This window comes from Astyanax mexicanus, chromosome 2 (assembly GCF_023375975.1).
Source record: "Astyanax mexicanus isolate ESR-SI-001 chromosome 2, AstMex3_surface, whole genome shotgun sequence".
Lineage (NCBI taxonomy): Eukaryota > Metazoa > Chordata > Actinopteri > Characiformes > Acestrorhamphidae > Astyanax > Astyanax mexicanus.
In genome coordinates, this window is record NC_064409.1 from 55,658,967 (window position 1) to 55,671,342 (window position 12,376).

The 12,376-nt window shown below is 38.6% G+C and overlaps 1 protein-coding gene across 11 annotated transcripts in view; it reads left to right on the plus strand.

The window, feature by feature from the left end:
- The window catches only part of tjp1b (tight junction protein 1b), a 127,925-nt gene that overhangs the window by 100,738 nt on the left and 14,811 nt on the right, over positions 1–12,376 (plus strand). For 7 of the 11 annotated variants that reach the window (XM_049474604.1, XM_049474606.1, XM_049474607.1 and 4 more), the window contains 7 exons: positions 5,654–5,710; positions 7,561–7,685; positions 7,838–7,940; positions 8,179–8,512; positions 8,935–9,041; positions 9,288–9,456; positions 10,180–10,324. In XM_049474604.1, coding sequence (XP_049330561.1) covers positions 5,654–5,710; positions 7,561–7,685; positions 7,838–7,940; positions 8,179–8,512; positions 8,935–9,041; positions 9,288–9,456; positions 10,180–10,324 — 1,040 coding nt within the window. The remainder of the gene's footprint in view (positions 1–5,653; positions 5,711–7,560; positions 7,686–7,837; positions 7,941–8,178; positions 8,513–8,934; positions 9,042–9,287; positions 9,457–10,179; positions 10,325–12,376) is intronic. The other 4 variants (XM_049474605.1, XM_049474612.1, XM_049474609.1 and 1 more) reach the window with 1 other exon arrangement.

A 12,376-nucleotide genomic window follows, 5' to 3' on the forward strand; every position in this document is an offset into this window, starting at 1 on the left:
TAAACAGTAATCAGGCTTTTAATTAGGTGTTTAAATGGCTTTTTAAAAGGTAAATAAGAGCATTTTTTTCAAAGATTAAAAGCATGAATTCAGCTGTAACTGGAAATATCTGTGTAAAACTGTGCTAGACTAAGGTGCAAAGCTTTTAACACATACGATTAAAAGCACATGTGGATGGAGGCCATGCGGTTACCTTGTGTTTACTCATGAGTGAGTATATCATTGCTCAAATTATGTAACTTATATATAAAAATGATATATAACCTGAAGCGGTTTACGTGCTCTAATTTGAATTTGTTTTAAACGTTTTTTTTAATGTCTTGGGTACATATTTTTATGTGGCTTGGCCATATTCAGATATAATCTTGGTACTCAATGCATAAATTGACCAGGTGTAAATAGGTTAATGTAATTGTTTGTTTTGTTTGTTTTTTTGTACTTTTTAAACTAACCGTTTTTCCAATAAGCAAAACTTTTATTCAGAAATATTTACAATTCTTATCATACTAGTTTGAAGTGAAGTTTTGGTAGTAATTTCTCTTTTTGACGTCACAACATAGTGAATAGTGTTGTCTGAATAATGTGTAACCAGGCTGTCTCTCCCTATAAGTTGCATTTGTGTTATCCCTATTTGTTTGTCAGTTGTAATTTGGTGATGCAGCCAGCTGTGGATTAGGCTGTTACAATGGAGAAGCAGTGCCTCTGATTGATTGTGCTGATTGCCTCTATCTGTTTTTTTTTTGCAGAAGAGCACTCCACCAGAAATGATCTTCTTACTTTCCTTTCTTTACATTACTGCTTTGAGGCTGATTGAACATAATTGGATTGGATCGCCCATAAATATCTTGGGACGCCCCAGTGAAAGAGTCTTTCTCTCTCTAGTTTTCTTGAATACACCAAGTAGCTCTGCGGACTGCAACACTCTGAGCTTCAGAGTAGGTTGTAGCAGGTGTTCTACAGTTCTCAGTGTCCAAACACTCACCTCTGTACCACAATAAAAATAAACATCCAAATCAACAACTGGAGTGACTGTGTAGTAGACAGCAGCACACAATGCTGTTGTTGGAACACACAAAAGAACCTGTGGTCTCCTAGGAAACTCTCAAATAAGCATAGAGAGGTGTGCGTGTGTTTGTGTGTATGTGTATGTGTGTGAGCTCCAAGAATTCTTATGAAAGGTTTTAGTGCCAACAGAAATCAAGTGGCCCTTTTATTAGCTTTTCACTTGGACCGCAAGAAAAAAATATCACTTCTGACAAAATGGTGCAGAGCACATTGCATCAGCATTTTTACAACACAGCTCCGCTCTAAGACATGGGCATAAATCTTTATACATACCCCTCCCCACCACCGCCTCACTGAAGAGACCTTTTTACACCAGTCAGACATCCCTGTATTGTTTATGAATATTCATTGAGCTTGAATTGAAGTGCTTCAGTACACTGAGCAAGTGAAAGAGAGAAGCCTCTAGAGAGCACTTTTCCCCCCTCACTTTATTATTAAAGTTTTTTTTTTCTATGCTTTTATTATTTTTTGTTTGTATACACTTTTCATTTGTTTACTCACTGATTAATCCATAAAAAACTGGTGGTGTTGATTCTGAATTTGAGTATAGTCCCTTGTGGCTCTACTAACACTTGTACCGTTTTGCTTTCCAACATTTTAAGCCCACCCAGTCAGTAAATAGCTGGAGCCCTGCCTAGACAACCAGGAGAAACAGAATGGTGTGGTTTGGTGTGGGGTTAACCAAATAAATGAGGTCTGTATAGAAAGCTGAGTGAGAAGGATAGAGGCATGCTCTTTCCAGGAAACAGCCTAGTCCTTTCTTACCTCATGTTACTTCACAGGATAGATAGGTTAATTAAATCCTAAAAAAATGTTAGTCTGTAGCTGCTGCCTGGTTGAGAATTGCATAATCCATCTGTCGCTCCCTGAAGTGTGAAAAATATTTATTTATTTTGTCAGATGTTATTTTTTTTATTTAGTGTTTGGCATAGTCCAGAGTAGATGCACTGTACTAATGTTAAAATGTTAATAGAAAAAAAGCAATATGACTTTTGCTTGCTTTTCCAAGCACATCGATATCGACATTCCATTTGGATTGGTCTTCAATCTAAAAGCACCATACTAATTTAAATAGTAGCATGGTGAAGACCAGAAGTAGCCGAGAAGCTTTCTGTAGCCGAGTCATGCACTACACTAGCATGATGCAGATTTTCTTTTTAGCGTATTCATGCTTTGTATTAATTTGGAGAATAAAGACTACTACTTTTGATTAACCTCTTTAATAACATATTTTTTGCACTATAAGGCACACCTAAAGTTCTTCAAATTTCCCAAAAAGTGTCAGTGTGCTCTTTAATCCGGTGCGCCTTATGTATTAGCAATAAACCACTCCGCTGAAGTACAGCATTATACAGGAGTTTCAGTTTAGTTTTACAGCACCGTAGCTGAAGTATCATTAGCATTAGCACCTAACCACTTTTTCCGTGTTAAGAGGTGAGTATTATCTGCTTGTAACTTGCTGCTAACCCTGACTAGCACTGCTGGAGCAGCATTAACATTAGCCGCAAACCATGCTAGCTCTTTCATTGTTAAGAGGGCAATATATCAGACTATAGTCTGTGTATCGTGTTAAAACAAGCTACATAGGATGAACCGCTGGCCTACTGGAGCATTTAGGTTTCCTCAGTGTAGTGCTGTTTGGTGGCATTAGCCACTAGCAGTTAGCCGCTAATGCTAATTCTTCAGCCTTAGTGCTGGAGAAATTCAGGGATGTAAGATTACTGTAAAAAAAAAAACATAAGTGCTTTAATCACACAAATAAATAGTTTTAAAAGACAAATCTGTGCAGATTAACATTCAGCATTTGTTTGACTTCTTTTATTACAGGTTTGTTTACTTAGCTTAGCTAAGGCGTGATCTGCTGAATTAGAAGTTCCTTATAGTGTCTCTTAAAATGCGCCTTATGTATAAAAATATACCAGAAAATAGACATTCATTGGTAGTGCGCCTTATAATCTGGTGCTCCTTATAGTGCGAAAAATATGGTTCTTTAAAAAGAGTTAACGTGTTTAATACCTACTTGTGGCTCTCCATAGGGACTAAAATTTAAAAGAGCTGCCTTGTACTCTTGTCCATTACCTCGGCATTAAAATTCAGCTCTCTAAAAGCAGACCTGATAAGCAGGCTTGAGAACAGACCTCATAAAGATGCACAAAATAGAAATGTAGGTGCATAATAATAGCCTACATCTCTAATCTTAAAATAGTCAGTTCTTCAGCATGAGCTGCAGTCTTAGCTTGGACGAGTCTTTGAAATGCCGATGGTGGTAACCCCAGATCAATAAAGCTACCTCTCCATTATCATGCAGAACACAGGTGAAGAGGTTGAGCTTGCAGTAATTGTCCCCTTGTTCAGCACATTTCCCTTGCTAGATTATCCCCCTCTTTTAGTTCTCTTGCTCTCTCCCTCGCTCTCTCCCTCTCGCACCCCATCCCACCACCACATCAACCACCCATTGGAGCTGAGTTTCTTTTTAATTAATAATCCATCTCTCATGCTTCATTATGCTTTAATGGTCCCCAGAATGAGCTCATTTGGCTGGTGCGCTCGTTGCATAGGAGGCTGCAGCTGACTGTAATAGGGAGAGTGCGGTGGATAATTTGGGAGGGATGCTTTCTTACTTCTTTTACAAGCACCCTGGAGAAGTAATGGCCACACTGGTTCTCACACTGGCAATTGACTGTAAAAAAGTGTTGAATTTGAGGGTGTCCCTTAATTATGACATAATTTACCTATTAATGCTATTTTGTACTTAATGTAATAATGACTTGATGACTATCTGTCTTTTTGCTTACATTTCCAAAGTGTAGCCTAATCAGAATATATTCAAAAGTTCAAAAGATGGCTTTAATGCTCTGCCTGTAGGAGTCTGGGTACAAGAGTTTTTGTGCCTTTCGTTTCTCCTGACGTATCCAGAGCAGTCTGTTAAATTACCACAACAGTTTCTGTGTTATCTGAATAAATGTATTGCCGTGTTTTTTCCGGGTGTGTCGTGTACTTAAGTCCTAGTCGTGAGGCAGAGGAAGACTGGCTGAGTGATTGTTTGGGTCAGAGGCAGCAGAGGAATGGACTAGAGCGTGGTATATGTGCCTGGGAGGAAGAGCCTGTGGAGTCAGTCTATCCTCGCCTCACTGTTAAAAGCAAGGACCTGGAAGCTCATCAGTCATATCGAGATGTGCAGGCCATTGTCATATGAGGCTAACAGGATCTTTGTTATAGACTTCTAACAGCCTTAATCAGGCAGTTTCACTTCACTCTCACGCTTCCTTCAGTCATGATCACCCCATTGTCCTGAGGTATGCTAAGTGCTAAAGTTGTCACATTGTCCTTTACCTCCCAGCTTGTTAAAACAATACCAGAGGACGTCATTTAGGAAGTTTTCACTAGAAACTTCCTACCCACTCTCCCTCACAGGTGATCATCAACTCACTGCAAATGTATGTAGTAAGAAAAGTGAAAGTAAAGATTGTTTGCATCCTTGCTGATGCATCTCATAGTTTGCATTCTTGTGTCTACATGGCCTTGTTTGATTGATATTCTCATTCTCAAATATAGTTGAGAGCTTTCACCTTGACTGAATTTGGATAAGCTTTTTAAAAATTACATGTTTGAGAAATAGATGACCTTATGAGGAATGGCTATTTATAGATAGAGGTGTGTGAGTGTGTGTGTGTGTGTGTGTGTGTGAAGGACATGTTAAACACTCCTTTGTGTGTGGATATCCTGCCAGGTGCAGCCTCCAGGCCTGACAAAAGTGACACCAGCTCATCCTTTATGCATTTCCTCAGTGGGCCCTAGAATACACAGCAGCAAAGACCATACAAAAACCACTGTCCTTCCTTCATACTGAGCCTTTCTAAAAAGAAATAATACCTGCCTATTTGAGGATTTATTGTCATTAAGTGTCCTCTGAAAATATTACCCACAATATAGTACTAATTTAACCAAGTTACTAGACTATTCCTGGTTTTCTTTCCTTCATTCCACTTGGGCTGCATCCCAGTAGTTAGTTTGAAGCTTCTTTTCTTATCCATCTTCCTTGATTTCATCTGCTTTGGTGGGATCCATGTGGGTCCTTATGGTAGTGAACTCTAAGAAATGAAGCTCAATCCAACTCTTCACACCTTTAATGGTTTAGGAGATAATAGCATTTATTGCTTCATGTCTGTATCCCTCCGAAGTATCGTCTGCATTGCTAAAAGGATGCATAAATTAAATAAATTAATAAATCAATGCTCATGCATCTCCGGTGACTTTGGTACATAACGAGCCCAGCAGCTTTTCTTCAGAGGCTCTGGGCATTGCATAGGGTGCATACCCTGCCAAATGATTCTTCCTTCCTATTACTGTATAGCACAACAAGGTCATTTAGGCTCATGGGGAAATGCAGTAATGCAGTGTCTGATGAGTGCCCTAAGAAAACACTAACACTTGCTTGTTTAAAATCATTCTGGTGCTGTGCTAACAATGGGTTTATCTATATTTTAAGGCTTTTAACATCTACAGGGTGTGCAGAAACATGACTAAATGAGCCACGTTGTGGATGCTAATCCCTCTGTCTTTTCTCTTCTCTTGTTTTCTCTTGCAGAGTGCAGCAATGGAGGAGACAGTAATATGGGAACAGCACACAGTAACTCTACACAGGGTGAGTTGATACTGTTCTGTTATTAATTAACTATGTTTTAAGGCTAGAGATATACTTAATGTTAACTACATGTTTGTTTACACATGATGGCTGCCTTGCGTGTTCTGTGTCCGTTTAGTACATCAGTTGTGCACATCCTCAGAAATTTTGTGTGCACGAAAGGAGCAGTACACACAAAAAATAAATGGAAGGAGGAGTGTAGGCACTAAGCAGCATCAATATGGCAGAAAGTATGAATAAAGGCTGTGTAACAAAAAGGGAATCAGAAATGCATACATATTACTAATGCTAACATTTATTTATTATAATGTACACAAGAAACTACTTATGTACTTTAAGCAATGTTCTGATATACTGAAACTGAAAAATGGTAGATGCACCAATTTCTGTTATTACAAACAAGGTTACTACATTAAAGGGGACTCAATGTAATAACTGGCCCTATAAACACACCAAACGTAAAACAGATCCATCCATCTGTTCCTTGTGAATCGGTTGAAAAAGTTTGGTGTCAGGAATCATATGTTTCTATGAGCCGTTTGGATGGCTCCTGTATTGTAATGTCACAATAAGGAAACCTGCATATAACTGTCCTGGCACCACCCCTCACCCATCAACCCCCACCAGAGCCACACCCACTGGATCAGTTTAAAATCTCCCATTTCAGTCTGATGGTTAAAAACCTTAGACAGTACACAGCATGGTTAGCCAGCAAACTTCGTCTGAAGAGAGGGATCTGTGGCAAGTCAGGGGTGGGTACATGGCAAATCAGCAGATGAGTGAGATGTAGGTACTTTCAAATAGTGAGTTTTGTGCTTTTGCAGTTTAGCATAAACTAGCTTGTTCATGTTTTGCCATTTAGCACAAACTAACACTAACGTGTGAAAAATGCTATATATATATATATATATATATATATATATATATATTTTCTAATTTGTAAAAATATGTATAATATGTCCCCTTTAATAGTTTTTTAGTGTTCGTGTTTAGTATGCAATTGGGATGCAGGTCAACTCTCCATTGTCACACATTTTCTGCAATACTTCATTTTTCTAATGACAAATCTCATTGCAAGTGATTGGAAATTTCCATAGAGTACATAACACATGCTAAGAAAAGCAAAAGCTGCTGATTCTTATTGATGGTATGATTTGCCGGTTAGATTAAGTTACTTAATTATTTAGTGCTGGTATGTATAAAACTTTTCATACCGAAACTTGCTGCTTTAGATTAGATGTGTTATAAAAATCACAAGTATCTAATCTTTAGTCATGGTTTATCATATCACAGTAGAGTAATACAAAAATACAACACTAAATGTTTATAAGTAATGTTCTGAAAAACATTTTCCTTATTCAGCACTTTAAAGAGAATGTACACTAGATCGTGCAAATTTGACTTTTAGTGTACATTTGACTTTTGTATTAAGCAGCAAAATAATAGTAATAATAATAATTTAAAATGCACTGTGCAATAACAATACTAAAACAATATATTGTGCAGCTCTACAGTGCATGTCTACTGAATGATGTACATTCTGCTTTTCTGTTTTTTTTTGTTTCTCTTCTTCTTTTTTGTACTTGATGCGGATTATTTCATGCTCTCTGCACTTCAGTGCCCTCTCTTTGTATCTTTTGGACCATCTCCCCCTAATTTATCACTCTGGTGTTGTGTCTCCTTTCTTCACTATTATTCCTTCTTTTACTTTTCTTACCTATTTGTGCAGTTTGTACACCCCCTGATTGTGTGAATAGTAAATACCAGTTATATAGCTGTAGAGTTCATTTATTCTCAGCTTTGTTTTTTTGTTTTTTTTAAGTACTAATCTTTTGAGCTCCTCTCCCCAGGCGCCAGGTTTTGGATTTGGAATTGCCATCTCAGGCGGCAGGGATAACCCCCATTTCCAGAGCGGAGAGACGTCTATTGTCATCTCTGATGTGCTGAAGGGAGGACCAGCAGAGGGCCTGCTGCAGTAAGACAGTCTTTACCACCATTTCCTTTTTTCCTGGCATGCGCGCTGTTCGTTTGTAAACATATATGGAAGGATTGCTGATCCAAGCTTTAGTCAGTCGTTGAGCTGAGCGTGACTGACACTTTTGCTGACGCTCTGCTGTGCCCTCACAGGGAGAATGACAGAGTTGTGATGGTCAACGCAGTCTCCATGGATAATGTGGAGCATGCATATGCAGTGCAGCAGCTTCGGAAAAGTGGGAAGAATGCAAAAATAGTGAGTTGGATCTTTGTTCTGCGATTGAATGCTTTCTTTTGAACACAGTTTTTCTCCAGGTTTAAAGTGAAAGTTGCAGGTTTAAAGTGAAAATCCTAGAATGCATTAAGCACAGTATTGATAATTAATTAATGATTTATGATCGTGCAGTGAGATTTGCTTTGATTAGGTAAAGAATAAAGTGAATTTAGAATGTTTTAGAAGTTTTAAATGTTGTTCTGCTCTGTCTCTCTCCTAGACCATCAGACGTAAGAGGAAGGTGCAGATTCCCATGGGGCGTCACGGAGAGAGAGAAACTATGTCTGAGCACGATGAAGACGATGACAGCTATGAGGACGAGATCTATGAAGTACGAAGTGGAAGGAGCGGACCCAGTGCGTATAGCGGTGGTGGAGCTACAGGCCGGCGGAGCGGCAGAGGAGAGCGGCTGGGCGGGAGGAGGGAGCGGGACAGAGAGCGTAGCGGCTCCAGAGAGAGGAGTCTGTCTCCACGCTCGGACCGCCACTCTGTGTCCTCTAACCTGCCTCCACGCCCAGCCAAGGTCACGCTCGTCAAGTCCCGCAAGAATGAAGGTTAGCTTCAACCTTTCGACCTGGCCATGTCAAGCTTTTCTTACAGGCTAGAGCTGTAGCCTCTTAACTGTTATTCAATCAATTGGCTAATTGATTATGCATTCTTTCTTTCCCTTTGCCGCCACAATCGTTCAGTTTTTTACTGTGTGAGAAATTCACGTTGCAATGAAACAACAGGAGGTGTGTTGCCTTCAAAGCAAAACATTTCCATACTGGCTTCTTTTAATAATTTAACCTAACAATTAATTTTGTTGATTAATTGTTTCAGCCTTTTAACATTCTAAACGTTTACATAGCCATACACAGTGAATGGTTTGTCCCTCTTTAGGCTTGTGAGAACACATGTCTAAAGATGGACTGCAGATGTCTGTAAGCTAATATACTAACATGGTCTGCGTGTTTCTGCTCTTCACTTTTACAAGCAGAATATGGCCTTCGCCTGGCCAGCCACATCTTCGTGAAGGATATCTCCCCTGAGAGTCTGGCCGCCAGGGACGGCAACATCCAGGAAGGAGACGTGGTGCTGAAGGTGAGGGGCACTACAGCCACAAACAAACTGGTCACAATTATAAATAGAACAAATTAAACAAAAAAGAAAACATAAAAAAGGGTAGTGTGAATAGGGAATAGTCTGATGAGCATAATGTAGGCAAAAGCACATTTCTTAATAGGTTAGTTAAAAAGTTGTAATATCGCAAACCAGTGTTTTGAAATGCTTTTGCATTTATACAGTGTACAAATGTCACCTGAACACTGCACAACTTCTCCTTCTTAGATAAATGGCACAGTGACAGAGAACCTGTCGCTGATAGATGCCAAGAAGTTGATTGAGAGATCGAAGGGCAAACTGAAGATGGTAGTGCAGAGGGACGAGAGAGCCACATTGCTGAACATCCCTGACCTCGACGACAGCATCCCCTCAGCCAACGCTTCTGACAGAGATGGTTAGTACTATGAAAAGCTTTTATCAAACGTTTTACGTTTGTAAATCCCACATTTGTTGAAGTCATAATAGAAATCGGTGATTAATAATGTTGTGTAACATGTTTGATACTGTTATGTGCAAATAAGTATTATAAAAGTGGAAAAAAAGAACTTTCCTTAAGTAATCAGTAATGTATCTTATGATTTCTGTTCTGATTGAGTATACATGTTTCTGCAAAATGTGGACACTAGATAGCAGTTTTTGTATGCTTGCCAATATGATACATTTGAAGTATATACTACAGCAACAAAAGTATTAAACAAATAAAATAACTTGTCTATTTTGTAAACAGCAGTAAGAATGTGATTTATGATTTTAATATAAACTGTTAACAATAAAAATTTAACAAATTCACAATACTGAAGTGAAGAATCTAGTCTATGCACAGAATCTTCAAACATAAAAAGCCATTATGAAAATGTTTACAATATGATATGACACACTAGTTGACACCCCCCTTTCTTTTACTTTGCAAACCTGAATCTCCTTTGGCTACCCGTCTTTACAGTTTGATTAACTGTACTAAAATGAAGAAAAGTAAAAGAGAGTAAAATTGAGTTCTTTAGGCTAGTGTCGGTCCAACAGGCTGATAACCTGACTCAGCATGCAACAAAACAGCTTAATTGGGTATACTCTTATACTTTGTGTAAAATGGAGTTTTTCGTTTTTCTTTTGGTTTCAGATATTTCAGATATCCACTCTGTAGCATCTGATCACTCAAACCGATCCCACGACAGGAAGAGGAGCAGTCGCTCTCGCTCCCCAGACCGTCGCTCAGAGCCCTCAGACCATTCCAGACATTCCCCTCCACAAATCAGCAATGGCAGGTCTGTATAGACTCTTCCTTTTTCCTATTCCACCCTCTCTATCTCTTTGTCTCTGTTATTATATTTCTCATGTATTTGCTTCCTCTGCTGCTCATTCTCTTTTTTCTGTCAGTTTTTTATCGATGTCGTTTTCAGGTTCATGTTCAGCTCCCTCTTTTCATCTTCTACCTTCACTATGTAACTTGTTAGTCTGTGCCTGGTCCTCTATGATAAGAGCAGTTATGGAAACCCCAAAGAAACCTTGATCTGTAATTCTTAAAGTGGAAACTGTCTGAAGTACTGTACCGAGCTTACCTTTCCAGTAAATTGCTAGTGGCCTAGATAGATAAAGTGAGACACGACCGGAGCAGGGAGTGAGGGAGCATGAAGATGACCATAAATTTTAAAAATAACACTTCCTCTGATAGAATCGGTTTACTTTGTACTGTTCTTTTTCTTTTTGTTTTTGTCTTTTTCTTTATTTATGTTGCTGTTTATTTTGTATCAGAGGCAAAAGGAACAAGGTGCTCAGAATCCACCCAGTGTAAGTGTCAGTGAATGTGGTTTAGAGTATAGGTGCATCCAAACGGGGCATTATGATTTGATTTAAATATGATCAACTAATGCAACTAACGTCCTTTATTGCATTGTATGGAGGGATGAATGCTCTTGAAAGACATTTATTTCAGGTTAATGTGCACTATGTATAATCAAACTAACCACTCACTCACGCTAATGATAAGCCATAAGCCGGTGCAGATAAATGTAATTCTTGCATATTTAACAAGCTTTGCCTCTGTCTGTGGTGATTTGTACTGATTACCTGAGGATTTTGTTTTATTTTTAAAAGGGACTCGTGTCAGTTGGCCAGGTTATTTCTGGAGAGGTGGGTTTTTTGAAAATGGGAATTGGGAAAAGAAAGGTTTATACAAGCGTAGTCTTATAAGGGATTGATAGTGATCTTACACCTTCATCCTTGTCATGTAGGACAGTTCTGGAAAGAGCTAAAGAAGACATTTCTTTTTCTTTTCTCCACTATTTCTTTCATGGTTGCTTGTACAAGCTGGTTGCTGGCTGTCAGCCTGTTAACAAAGGAAAAAGTGTTTGTTTAAAGTGCTCTGGCAGGATCTGCCCTTCTTCATTCCCCCGTCCTTTTCAGCTCCCTCTCAGTATAAGTTTAGTTTTACAGATGAGGATCTATTAATATTGTTATTCATTAAAAGGGTCCTCCGAAAGCTACACCATTTCGTTTGGTGTAGTATGGAGGTGTTCAATATTCAATTAGCCTTTTTAAACTAAAGCAATTTCAGTGACCCTTAGAATAGTTATTAGTCTCTGGTATTTTGATTTTGGTTTTAGAGAGTGTCTGACACATCAGTCAATTTGGAAAGAACTGGAAACAGTTTGGAAATAATCAGAATCTCTTTAGACTTATTTGTAGAAACTCTTCCTTTTATGGACACCAAACCTTGTTATTAGCCTGTGTAGCTTAACAAAACACCAGAACCTAATACTGTATGGGTCAACCTCTTAGAAGAGCTGGTCTAAATATCTTGCCCATTTGTGGAGATCATGGAGAAGGATAGCTCATCATTGACTTTCTTATTAGGTCACCAACAGCATTAAGCACATAGCTACAGGCAAAAAGATGCATGAAATCAGATCTGACCACAAATCGGACACATCTGATCTAGGACCACATATTAAAATGACTCAAATCTGTTTTAATAGTGGTTTTACATATCAACACAATCCCGAAAAAAGTGAAAAACAAAATCTGATTCAGTCTGATAATGTATCAATGAATGTATTGCAATCTTGAGCCAAAATCAAGGTCGACTTGTTCTGCTTAGTGTTTTCATGCATGTTTAGTAGCTGTTAATAGTTTGATTGTATCATGGGGTACATCTGTGCTTCTGTGCCTTCACTCAGTTATTCAGGTCTTTTCTTCGTTTTATCACCCGTCTGTTTTATCAGCCACACAAGTGTCCATAACAGGAGGTTTATTACTATGAGGTGTAGTAGTGTGTTTTAGTACATACTTATTCTCAATGTCATCGCACAGGTATTTTT